Source organism: Macaca fascicularis, chromosome 11 (assembly GCF_037993035.2).
Source record: "Macaca fascicularis isolate 582-1 chromosome 11, T2T-MFA8v1.1".
In the NCBI taxonomy this organism is placed as follows: Eukaryota; Metazoa; Chordata; class Mammalia; order Primates; family Cercopithecidae; genus Macaca; species Macaca fascicularis.
Window position 1 is genome coordinate 60490866 of NC_088385.1, and position 12824 is coordinate 60503689.

The window sequence follows — 12824 nt, forward strand, 5'->3', positions numbered from 1 at the left end:
GACCCCAATCTTCCCAGGCAAGTAGCAGGCCATGCCAGGTGAAAATAATTTAAAATGTTATGCTATTTCAAATAAAGCTTTTCTGAAACAGAATTAAGAAAAAGTGAGCTCAGCCAAATCCATGTTGAGTTTAGCGCCATCACTACCCTTCGGGCCTTGTACTCTCACCAAGGCACTCAGCCAACTGTGGAAAAGAAATATACACAGGAGACTCAAGAAACATCTTATTAATACAGTATTTATTTGTCTTTTCTCTGTCAAACCCTGAGCCAACCACGTTCCCCAGGCCGCCTGGGAGGTATAGGAAAAGGAACACACAGGGCCGACCAGACACGGGAGAAAGAACTATGGGAGGTGGAGACGGCTCCTTCACATGGCGAAGAGGATGAGAAAGGCCACCATCAGGCAAAAGAGCCCCATGGCCTCTGAGAGGGCAAAGCCCAGAATGGCGTAGGAGAAGAGCTGTTGCTTCAGAGAAGGGTTCCTGGAGAAGGAGAGGAGAGAAGACTGAAATTCTAGTTCACACAAAGAAAAGGACAAATATGTAAGATGGGCTCATGGAGAATTCTCCTCTTTATCTTACATAAGGAAGCTTTTAGGGTAACACCATCATGCCCAAATTCTTGCCCTGATTCCCCAAAGGCTCTATAAGAACTGAATGAAGGGGGAGCAGACAATCTAAAATCCTGTAACATGGCCCAGGTATAATCATGACGTTCTCTAATGGTTCACCCATCTCATTACCACAAATTAAGACCTCTTGGCCTAGACACTTAATATCCAAGGTCCAAATAGGATGGAAGAGGCATCCAGAGTGGAAGGGTCTATCTAGAGCAGTGTTTTCAAACTTTAAGCAGAACTCCAATATAGTAAACATCCAAAAGTCAAACTGCAATGGTATAAAAGTAGGGGAAATTTTAACAGCTTGGTCTCCCCTTTATTCACTAAGACAGTCTCTGGGGCACATCCTCAGAATCCAAGGGATTTATGGAACACAATTAGAACACCGCTCTTCTAGAAGACCAGAGAGTAAGAAGGACAGATTATGTTCTCTCATTTCAAATAGTCAAAAGATTTGGGGCTTTAAGAAGCTACAAATGGGCTGGGTGCGGTGGCTCACCCCTGTAATCCCAGCACTTTGGGAGGCCAAGGCAGGCAGATCACTTGAAGCCAGAAGTTGGAGACCAGCCTGGCCAACATGGTGAAACCCCGTCTCTACTAAAAGTATAAAAATTAGGCTAGGTGTGGTGGCTCACGCCTGTAATCCCCGCACTTTGGGAGGCTGAGACAAGTAGATCGCTTGAGGTCAGGAGTTCGAGATCAGCCTGGCCAACATGGTGAAACCCTGTCTCTACTAAAAATATAAAACTTGCCGGGCGCAGTGGCTCATGCCTGTAATCCCAGCACTTTGGGAGGCCGAGACGGGCGGATCATGAGGTCAGGAGGTCGAGACCATCCTGGCTAACACGGTAAAACCCCGTCTCTACTAAAAACACAAAAATTAGCGGGGCACCTGTAGTCCCAGCTACACGGGAGGCTGAGGCAGGAGAATGGTGTGAATCTGGGAAGCGGAGCTTGCAGTGAGTGGAGATCGCGTCACTGCACTCCAGTCTGGGCGACAGAGCGAGACTCCATCTCAAAAAAAAAAAAACCCCAAAAAAAAAAAAAAAAACCCACACAAAAATTGCCGGGCGCAGTGGTTCACGCCTGTAATCCCAGCACTTTGGGAGGCCGAGGCGGGTGGATCACAAGGTCAGGAGATCGAGACCATCCTAGCTAACACGGTGAAACCCTGTCTCTACTAAAAATACAAAAAATTAGTCGGGCGTGGTGGCAGGTACTTGTAGTCCCAGCTACTCAGGAGGCTGAGGCAGGAGAATGGCGTGAACCCGGGAGGCGGAGGATGCAGTGAGCCAAGACTGCACAGTTGTACTTCAGCCTGGGTGACAGAGCGAGACCCGTCTCAAAAAAAAAAAAACAAAACAAAAAACCAACACACACACTCACAAAAAACCCAAAGATTAGCTGGGGGTAGCAGTGCATGCCTGTAATCCCAGCTACTTGGGAGGCTGAGACAGGAGAATCATTTGAACTTGGGAAGCAGAGATTGCAGTGGGCTGGGATTATGCCACTGCACTTCAGTCTGGGAAACAGTGAGACTCCATCTCAAAAAAAAAAAAAAAAGTTACAAATGGTTTATGGGGTTTATGAATTGAAGTAGTATGGATAAAGGACTCTCAATGTTGAAGGCCCATATATAACCTGTATTTCCCTTACTCTGATACCTCCAGAAGTCTTAATGGGTAAGGTAAATCAACATCAACATTTAACAGAATAGTGAATAAAGCAGCAGTCAGACTTTTTAATACAAATTCGTAAAAAGAACTCTATTTCCCAAAAGACATTAAGATAACTTGCTGGTCTCTAGAGGACTAATTTGGTTTTAACTTTGAGTTATCCAGAGCTGGGAGTACTAAACAGTCCCAGGCGTCAGAAACCAGGGGCTGGCTGCAGTGCCAGTTTTCCCAGGAGTGACAGAGGGAAATTCCCAGAGATGGGGAAAAACAGCAGTAAAGTCACTATGTTCACTGAGTCTCTAGAACAGGGAAGGTAAACATTTTCTGTAAAGGGCCACATTGTAAATAATTTTAGGTTTTGCAGGCCACATATAGTCTCTTTTGCTTTAAAACAAAAATGAAACCTTTTAAAAATGTGAAACCAATTTTTTTTGAGAAAAGAAAAAAAAGAGTTTCACTCTTTTGCCCAGGCTGGAATGCAGTGGCGTGACTGCTACTCACTGCAACCTCTGCCTCCTGGGTTCAAGTGATTTTCCTGCCTCAGCCTCCTGAGTAGCTGGGAACACAGGCATCTGCCACCACGCCTGGCTAATTTTTGTATTTTTAGTAGAGAAGGAGTTTCACCATGTTGGCCAGGCTGGTCTCGAACTCCTGCCCTCATGATCTGCCTGCCTCGGCCTCCCAAAGTGCTGGGATTACACGCATAAGGCACCACACCCGGCCATGAAATTATTTTTAGCTCAATCATACAAAACCAGGCTATGGCCCAGATTTGGCACTTAGGCCTTCATTTGCCAACACATGCTCTAGACCAAAGCTGTTCATAAAACTTTCTTCAACGACACAATGATATAAATATTCTTTTATATATATATATATATATATATATATATGCATTTATTTGTTTGTTTGTTTGAGATACAGTCTCACTCTGTTGCCCAGACTGGAATGCAGTGGCAACATCCTGGCTCATGGCAACCTCCACCTCCTGGGTTCAAGCAATTCTCCTGTCCAGCCTCCCAAGTAGCTGGAACTACAGGCGCCCATCACAACGCCTGGATAATTTTTGTATTTTTAGTAGAGACAGAGTTTCACCATATTGACCAGGTTGGTCTCAAACTCCTGATATCAGGTGATCCACTCGCCTTGATCTCCCAAAGTGCAGGATTACAGGCATGAACCACCTCGCCCAGCCTATATTTGTTTTTCTTTCTGCTTTTTTTCTTCCCCCCAAAGTCTCACTCTGTCACCTAGGCTGGAGTATAGTGGCATGATCTTGGCTCACGGCTCACTGCAACCTCCACCTCCCGGGTTCAAACGATTCTCCTGCCGCAGCCTCCTGAATAGCTGGGATTACAGGCGCATGCCTCCATGCCTAGCTAATTTTTGTATTTTTAGTAGAGATGGGGTTTTGTCATGTTGGCCAGGCTGGTCTTGAACTCCGGACCTCAAGTGATCCGCTTGCCCCGGCCTCCCAAAGTGCTGGGATTAGTGAGCCACTGTGCCCAGCCAAGCATTCTATATTTGCATTGTTGAATATGGTAGCCTCTAGCCACATCTGGCTACTGAGCACTTGAAATATGGTTAGTGTGACTGAAGAACTGAAAACCTAAACTATGTATTTTTAATTAATTAAAACTAAAATTCAGGCCAAGCACAGTGGCTCACGCCTGTAATCCTGGCAGTCTGGGAGGCCAAGGTGGGTGGATCACTTGAGGTCAGGAGCTCAAAAACAGCCTGGCCAACGTGGCGAAACCCCATCTCTACTAAAAACACAAAAATTAGCTGGGCGTCATTGTGCGCGCCTATAATCCCAGCTACTTGGGAGGCTGAGGTACAAGAATCGCTTGAACTCAGAGGCAGAAGTGGCAGTGAGTTGAGATTACGCCACTGCACTCCAGCCTGGGCGACAGAGCGTGACTGTCTCAAAACAAACAACCAACATGTAGCTAGTGGCTACAGAGTGGGATAGTATAGTTCTAGACCCCCAAATATTTTCTGACCTTTGGAAAGCATATCAGATAACCAGTGGAGGGCCCAACTTATCTTACCTGGCATAACCAATGATGAGGCTCCCAAACACAGTCCCAATCCCAGCCCCAGAGCCAGCCACCCCAACTGTGGCAGCCCCAGCTCCAATGAACTTGGCTGCTGTGTCAATGTCCCTTGAAATGGCGCTGGTTTGGAAGCTGCGGCTAGAGACAAGTGAGGTAAGGGGACGTGAGACTGCCAAGCTGCTGAGGCCCTGTGAAAAAGAGGCAGGTAGAAGGTAAAGTTTTTTGCTTTAGTAACTTTTTCACCATTTAAAACCTTTATGCTGCCAAATCCCATTGTTCCTCCCCCAAACGGAAAACTGTTTAACCCCCTAAAATGCTGGCAAACAGAACCTTTTAATGTAGGATATAGACTTCAAATGCCTTTAAGATTCAGGTGTGGTCAAGAAGTGTAAGACTGAGGCCCTAGTCTATTCTTGCTGCCCCAAGGAGATAATCTTCCTAGGACTAAAGGCTTCCAACTGAAGTCAGTTGACTAGGCCAAGTAACAGCAGTTAGCAGCAGTGCACAAGGGCATGTGCTACCAGTGGCAAAAGTTGGAGCACTATAGCATACAGCATATTAACGTTCTCCATCTCCAACTAAAGCCCATGGCCTTGGCTATTCGTGAATTTTAGCCTGTGATGACTGTCCTCAGCATTCTACCTCCTGGTTCTGGCAGGTAACCCTCCCCACCCATCACCCCCAAAACCACAGTCCCAACTCCACCAGTAAGGTACCTCATCTGTCAGTATCTCCGGTCGTTTCAGCACCACTGCAGATAGGGGACGGCTCAGCAGCTGTGAGGTGCTCTTGACCTAGCAGGAATGACATACAGGGGCAGGAAGGTCAAGGAAGACTGGAGAGGAGTTTCAGAACAATGCCACGTTGTTATATCATCAGACAGGATTTTCTTTCCTCTGATGGCCTTCCCATCTTCACACATACGTTAGAATTCTGGATCATTCTTCCTTTTAGCAAAGTCTAAATTAAAGAACCACACCATTTCTCTTGCTTCTCAGACTTTGCTTTAAAGAAAGAAAGTCTACTTCCTTTTGGGCTACAAGGGAGCATCCACCGTTGCTGTATCCTTTTATAGCTCTTGAGAATGAGAAGAAATCTAAGTCTCAGAAGCATTTGCCTCACTCAACAAGGGAGATATACACAGATGCTCCTCGACTTCCCATAGGGTTATGTGCCAAGAAATCCATCACACATTGAAAAACCATTTAATACTGCTAACCTACCAAACACCATAGTCTGGCCTAGCCTAGCCTTCAATGTGCTCAAAAAGCTTACATTAGCTTACAGTTAGGTGAAATCACCTAGCAACACAGTACGCTGTAGAGTGCTGGTTGTTTACCCTTGTGACTGGGCAGGTGACTGGGAGCTGTGGCTTGCTGCTGAGTATTGCAACAGAGTATTGTACCACACATTGCAAGCCTGGGAAAAGATAAAGATTAGTAATTCGAAGTATGGTTTTTTTGTTTTGTTTTGAGACAGAGTCTTGCTCTATCACCAGGCTGGAATGCAGTGGCGTGATCTCAGCTCAGCTCACTGCAACCTCCACCTCCCAGGTTCAAGCATTTCTCCTGCCTCAGCCTCCTGAGTAGCTGGGACTACAGGCACCCACAACCACGCCCAGCTAATTTTTGTATTTTTAGTAGAGACAGGTTTTCACCATATTGGCCAGGCTGGTTTTGAATTCCTGACCTCAAGTGATCCACCCACCTCGGCCTCCCAAGGTACTGGGATTACAGGCATGAGCCATCACGCCCACCCCGAAGTATGGTTTCTAATGAATACATATCATTTTTGCATCATCATAAAAAGTTAAAAAAAAAATCTTAAGTCAAATCATCTAAAGTAGGGGGCCATCTATACGGGTAATGGTCAGCCCACAAGAAAGAAGCCAGTAACTTTCCCTGAACACATCCTTTTGGAAAACAGGAACAAAGATTCATGCTCAAAATTTATCTCCTTCTGGTAGCCTTTTCTGACTAACCCCAACCCAGTGACACCAAAACAGACACATGGTGATTAACGGCCAGGGCTTTAGGCATCAGATAAAGTGAGATTCAAATCTTAACTCTATTATCAGCAGTGTACTCTCAGGATAAGTCGCTTAAACCTTTCTAAGCCTGTATTCTCATTTATGAAATCAAAATATCATCTCTCAGGGTTGAAGAGTAAATGAGATTATGTATACCAATCAGTAAACTCAGTGCGAAGGCACATGATAAATGCTAAATAAACGGTACTCCTTTTTATTTGTGAATGAACCAACCGCCTCCTCTAACTACTATTTAAAATATTTCTTCCATACTGTTGTTTCTGAGTCAAATACTTTTCCAATGTGTATTTATGTAAATTTTAGCTTCCTATCCAAATTTAAGTCCCAGAATGAACTCTTTAGCTCTGGATCACTCAGGACAAGATCCTACACACAGTGCATACTCAGTCCAAGTTATGTAATCTACTTATGTTTACCACTCTGGATGGCAAGTTTACATGACATATAGTTTCAGGAGTAGGAATAAGTTGATCTTGGTCTAGATTCTCATCTTTATTCTTCTCCTAAGATGGCTGGTTAATAATTAACTGACCACAGCCAGGCACGGTGGTTCATGCCTGTAATACCAGCAATTTAGGAGGCCGAGGAGGGCGGATCACCTGAGGTTGGGAGTTCAAGACCAGCCTGACCAACACGGAGAGACCCTGTCTCTACTCAAATCATGAGGTCAAGAGTTTGAGACCAGCCTGGCCAACATGGTGAAACCCCATCTCTACTAAAAATACAAAAATTAACTGGGTGTGGTGGCAGATGCCTGTAATCCCAGCTACTTGGGAGTCAGAGGCAGGAGAATCGCTTGAACCTGGGAGGCGGAGGTTGTGGTGGATCGCACCATTGCAGCCTGGGCAACAAGAGAGAAACTCTGTCTCAAAAAAAAAAAAGAAAAGAGAATTAACTGGCCACCAAGGGATATGGGGCAGGAGAGTATCTAGCAAGCATTCACTCTCCCCTGTTAGGCAATCATAGCAAAGGGCCTTCCCTCACCACAAATCTTTCTTACTTATTTATTTTTTGAGACAGAGTCTTGCTCTGTCGCCCCGGCTGGAGTGCAGTGGTGCGATCTTGGCTCACTGCAACCTCCACCTCCAGCTATTCTCTTGCCTCAGTCTCCTGAGTAGCTGGGATTACAGGCACCCGCCACCACGCCCAACTGGTTTTTGTATTTTTAGTAGAGATGGGGTTTCACCATGTCGGCCAGGGTGCGTTTGAACTCCTGGCCTCAAGTGATATGCCCGCCTGGACCTCCTCTCCCCCAGCCTTGCTGTGAAGAACAAGATCTGATGGAAAGAGAGACAAGATGTCTCTCCTTTAAAACTCTCCCAGAAAAACAGGTACTCACCAAGGAGGGAGTGGAGACGAACTTGGAGCAGGCGAACATTTTCAGGGGGTGAGGGGCTGTGGCAGGAGAGCTGGAATTATAGAAGCAGTATTGTAAACACTCTCCTCATTCACTAAACTATATCCTTATTAGCAGAAAAGGGGCCCTAGAAAGCTTAACTGGCCCAGAAAACAGTGACTGACCTTAAGTCATTGGCAGCAATAGCATTAAAACCCTGAAGTCATGACTTCTTCCAGAAACCCCACACAGCTCCCAAGATTTCCTTATAACCAAGTGACTTCCCCTGGTCTCAACAAGTGATCACTTGGGATTTGCAGTTGCCACACGAATTTTCCCAGAGTGTCTTTTGCCTAAGTTTTCCCTAGTTTTTATGCAAAACGAACCCTTCTCAAGACTTCATCATCTGGATCTTTAAAAGTTGCCCTTTAGGGTGGGCACGTGGTTCACGCCTGTAATCCCAGCACTTTGGGAGGCCAAGGTGGGCGGATCATGAGGTCAGGAGTTCAAGACCAGCCTGACCAACACAGTGAAACCCCATCTCTACTAAAAACACAAAAATTAGCCAGGTGTGGTGGTGCATGCCTATAATCCCAGCTACTCAGGAGGCTGAAGCAGGAGAATTGCTTGAATCCAGGAGGTGGAGGCTGCAGTGAGCAGAGACCACACCACTGCACTCCAGCCTGGGTGACAGAGCATGAGTCTCAAAAAGACAAACAAACAAAAAAGTTGCCCTCTAGAGTCTTTGTAGTTTTGGGAGATATTTGTTGAAGGCCAAGACACTGGAAGGTCTCCAACAATCTCTTTGCTGATCCCTGGAAGTATCCAATTCCTCAAAATACTTCAATTTCCTGTATTAATAAGATGAGGAAGATCAAGGAGGAACTCTGCTATTAGTCTATCTAAAAGGTATTAGTGGCCGGGCGCGGTGGTTCACACCTGTAATCCCAGCACTTTGGGAGGCTAAGGCAGGCGGATCACGAGGTCAGGAGTTCGAGACCAGCCTGACCAAAATGGAGAAACCCCGTCTCTACTAAAAATACAAAATTAGTCAGGTGTGGTGGTGCATGTCTGTAATCCCAGCTACTCAGGAGGCTGAGGCAGGAGAATCGCTTGAATCCGGGTGGCAGAGGCTGCAGTGAGCCAAAATTGCGCCATTGCACTCCAGCCTGGGCAACAGGAGGGAAACTCCGTCTCAAAAAAAAAAAAAAAAAGTATTAAATTGTGTCTCCCCAAGATCTAAAGAAGTCCTGACACCCTATAGGTAACTAAGTTGGTAGAAGTGAACTTACCTGAAACAGAAGGTGAGTTAAAAACCTAAAGGCAGGGGGGTTTCTCCAAGTGAAGTGAGAAGCTCATCTGAACCAGAATTATCTGGGTGGTGTATGTATTAAAAAATGCATATTCTAGGGCCCAACTTGGACCTTCCTGGTCAAGATCTCTGGGGGAGTTAGGTTCAGTGGCTCACTCCTGTAATCCCAACACTTTGAGAAGCTGGGGCGGAGAGATAACTTGAAGCCAGGAGTTTAAGACCAGCCTGGGCAAATAGCAAGACCTCGGCTCTACAAAAAATAAAATTAGTCAGGTGAGGTGGAAGTGCACCTGTAGTCCCAGCTACTCCAGAAGCTGAGGCAGGAGGACTGCTTCAGCCCAGGAGTTGGAGGGTTCAGTGAGCTATGACCATGCCACTGGACTTCAGTATGGGCAACAACGTGAAACTCCGTCTACAAACAAACAAAAATGATCTCTCGGAATAAGGCTCAAGTGCCCCGTATTTCAAACAAGTTTCCCAGATGATTATTATATATACTTAACGCAAGAGCGTGACCTTAAACCCAGTCTTGAAACTGCAGTAGTGGTAGAGGATAGACTTGAACTTGGATCTTTTAAGTTACATGCTTTCTAATGTCACAGGCTGAAATACTCAGTGAATGCTTAGGCCTATTAAATGCCACTTCCTTAAATGAACTGAACTCAGATTGTTCCAGGTTAAAACACTTCTGAATCCAAGATCTTAATTGCTTTTGTAGTGACAGTGTCATTATAAAAAATTTTGTTTGCCAGGCTGGTGTGGAACTCCTGGCATCAAACGATCTTCCCAATGTTGGGATTACAGGTATGAGCCACCACACCCAGCCTTAATTACTTTTAGGTTAATGGATGTCTTCAACTCTTGTCCTATCTAGAACTCTGATTTTTGCCTATAGGTAACTCTAACCCAGTTTTGCTGCTGTACTATTCACGTTTTGTTGGGTCAAAATCCAATAGTTCTTTAAGGCTTTTAGAAAAAGAAGGAGTGGTTTTTTCTAAGGGAATTATACCATATTATCATCTTTGTAAAATGCAACTCTTAGGGCGATTAAGTATGTTCATTTACAAATTAACATACACAAAGAGTTTAATGTGGTGCTGGCATGTAACAAACCCACAACAAAGGGTGGCAATTAAGTGATCCCACCATTGGCTATCTAATCATGGCAAGTCTGCAATCGTTAGCCTACAACTTGGGCAAAGGTACTATCCAGAATCAGAACTCCTAAATCATCACGGGCTTTTTGCTCAGTGTAGATGAGTCACAGGGGTGGTGACTTAACTATTCCTTTCCTTAAACTATCTTTTCCCTGTAACAGCAGAATCTGGGGAGGTTAATTAATCCTTGACAGGAAGGCTGGCAGGCAGGGACTCATGCTGGCCCCACTAGCTTGGCCTTACCCCACCTTTCTGGGCCTGCTGCCTCAACAGAAACCCTCATCTCTAGCCCACCACTTGTGACTTTTCCAACTTCACCAGCGTACCAGGATGCGAGAAACGTACTGGTAAACAACTAGTGATTCCAAAGCAACCAGCCTCTCTCTTCGGCCTTAGCCACCCTCAAGCCACAACCTGACGGGAGGCGATGTTTTGGCTTTTTTTTTTTCCCCACTTCTACCATGTTCAAGGTTTACTTTTTAAATTGAGGGGTGCTGACTAGAGGGATTGGTGACTTTAGACGATCCACTATCTCCATTGCTCGGAGCACCTGAGGTCCTGGGGCCGAAAGTCTGGAGACTTCAGAATAAAGAAGGCACAAGTCAGGATGAGAAGAGAAAGCAGAGATAGGAGGGGAGGGCCTGGGGTTGTGACAATGTGAAAGGGCCAGAGGCCGAGAAAAGCGTGTCCGTAGGGGCTGGGTGGAACAGGTGAAAAGCAGCACGCCAGGATCTAACTTTGGCCAGCGCCAAGGCACCCTCCCCCAACAAGACATCCAAGATGGCGCCAGGCCCGCGCGGTTGGAGGTCACCTGCACGCGGAAGACCCAGTTCTAAGGCGCAGGGGTAGCGGGAGCCAGGGAGGAAGCGAGGACAAGGGTGGGAGCAAGCAAGGTAAGAGTCTCAAAGCATCCGCGCGAGGTGGGGTGTCCCGCGCGCGTGCGCGGCGCACAGAGGGCTCTAGGTCTCAAGGCCTTACCTTCTCCCACTGCAGAGAAGACAGAGAGGGGCGGAGCAGCGGGAATAGCGAAAGGAAGGCTCAGCGCATGCGTGGCCTGGGCCAACGAGTCGCTCCACCACGGATAGAGTGATTGCAACATAGAGGATCAGCTCAGGCATCACAGCGCCGCCTGCCAGGGCTGTGGCGGTATCCGGCCAGTTGCTCCACCTGGCGTTCGAGAGGAGAAACTACAGCGAGCGCCGACAGTGCAGAAATGAGGCCAACTCCGCAGAGTAAGCGGATCCGTAACGTGGCCGGCGTTTCGGTCTGTACCACGTTTGGGATCGCGGACTTGCGTCCCCTTTCCGAGCATGCGCAGTCACACTGCCAAGACAACAAAACTCCTACTCAGAATTCAGTGTTAACATACAGTCAGGAATGGGGTTCAGTGCCTAAAATGCAGCAGGAGGAATATCTTGGGAGTCCTGCTTTCTGTCGCGCCGGGACCCTGGCATCACTGGATGGCAAACCGGCTCAATGGGCGAATAGTCAGCAAAATGCCGCAGCTGCTTCTGGTGGCTTCGCCCTTTCCCCCCCTTCCCATTCCGGTGATAAACCATGAGAAAAGCAGCAACAGCGAGCCAGAAGATAGGGCTAAATATGATTCGAATCTCTCTTTCCTGGGTCCTGGGACAGTCTAGGAATAACGGGCACCCGCAACTCGCTGTAATGTTGCAAGGTCACTCCAGGCTTACCCGAACCTCTGCTCAGGTTTCAACAAGCGAGTTGGGATAAGCAGCGCCCCACTCCCCCGCCCCCATGCTCTCCTGAACGCCCATCTTCTCTCCCCTTTCGCTCGTCCTTCCCCTGATGGAAGGAGGTGGGGGGCTTCCTGGCCCCTCATCTTTCCTAGGCCTCCTTGTCTCACAGATAGGACTTGCCCTGCCCTTTGGAACAGGGCGACAAGGCCTATCCAGTTCCAAACCCCTGCCGTCCCTGCATCGTGCTTGAACGCAGCACGAGAAAGACGGGAAAAACTCACCAAACCCCATAAAAAATAAAAAGAAAGCCGCGGTCGTAAATAAAGGCAAATCCGCCACCCTCTGAGGGGCCGTTTGTCCTCCCCTCCTTGGCCCCGTCCTTTCCGCCGCCCCCTCCCGGCTCCCGGGCCCCGCGGCGCCCCGGCCCCGAGCTCCTCCATTTAATCGGATTTGGGAGAAGGGGAGGATAAATCACGGCAGCAGCTTTACGGTCCCGGAGGAGAGGCGAGCCGCAGCCAGGCACACCCCGGCCGGCGATAAAAACCGCCGCTGAAAGCCCACGGAGCAATTTCCCGGGACCCCGAGCGACGCCATTACAGGAATGTAATTTTGCCCGGATGAGGCCCCGAGTTTAATTATCCTCGCGGAGGAATTTCAATGCGGCCAATCCATCTTGCAGGCGGGCGGCAGAGGGATTTATATGGGCCCGTTATTTCACACCGATCCTCCATCTGCATTTTTATGGCCCTGAGCTCCTGAAAGGGAGGGGAAAGAGTGGGGAGAAATAGGAGAAGCAGGCGAGAAGAGGAGGGTGGTGGACTGCCCGTCTTTCCTAAATTCACGTTTCCAGCTCCATTAGGATTCTCACAGGTTCCTCTGAAATCCCCAAATCTCCAGTTCTAGTTGTTGATTACG

General features: G+C 47.4%; 1 protein-coding gene and 1 non-coding gene across 5 annotated transcripts; both read right to left on the minus strand.

Annotated features, from left to right (window-relative positions):
- Positions 1–222: 222 nt before the first annotated feature.
- ATP5MC2 (ATP synthase membrane subunit c locus 2) lies at positions 223–12514 on the minus strand. Of its 4 annotated transcripts, XR_012420310.1 has the most exons (6): positions 12399–12514; positions 11188–11532; positions 7744–7813; positions 5071–5314; positions 4349–4542; positions 223–484 (listed from the first exon to the last, which is right to left on the minus strand). XR_012420310.1 is itself a non-coding variant. In XM_005571039.5 (5 exons), exons 2-5 carry the CDS (start codon positions 7780–7782, stop codon positions 370–372), a joined length of 426 nt encoding a protein of 141 aa, XP_005571096.4. In that variant the 5' UTR covers positions 7783–7813; positions 11188–11219; the 3' UTR covers positions 223–369. The 4 variants fall into 4 exon arrangements, 3 of the variants coding, with proteins under 3 accessions (XP_005571096.4, XP_073863143.1, XP_045221321.1); XM_005571039.5 differs by lacking the exon at positions 12399–12514 and having other exon boundaries at positions 5071–5148; positions 11188–11219; XM_074007042.1 differs by lacking the exon at positions 12399–12514 and having other exon boundaries at positions 5071–5148; positions 9033–11209.
- LOC102126511 (ATP synthase membrane subunit c locus 2) lies at positions 9067–10792 on the minus strand. The gene is made up of 2 exons (XR_012420311.1): positions 10536–10792; positions 9067–9302 (listed from the first exon to the last, which is right to left on the minus strand). It is a non-coding gene; the product is annotated as an ATP synthase membrane subunit c locus 2 (transcript).
- Positions 12515–12824: the final 310 nt, after the last annotated feature.

What these genes read in the sequence shown, in the direction of transcription:
- ATP5MC2 (XM_005571039.5), bottom strand. Translation starts at nt 7,782, where the DNA reads ATGTTCGCCTGCTCCAAGTTCGTCTCCACTCCCTCCTTG. An exon ending in CGGAGATACTGACAGATGAG is followed by an intron (nt 4,543 to 5,070) that starts GTACCTTACTGG and finishes TCTTTTTCACAG; the next exon opens with GGCCTCAGCAGCTTGGCAGT. An exon ending in CTCATCATTGGTTATGCCAG is followed by an intron (nt 485 to 4,348) that starts GTAAGATAAGTT and finishes CTCCTTCTCCAG; the next exon opens with GAACCCTTCTCTGAAGCAAC.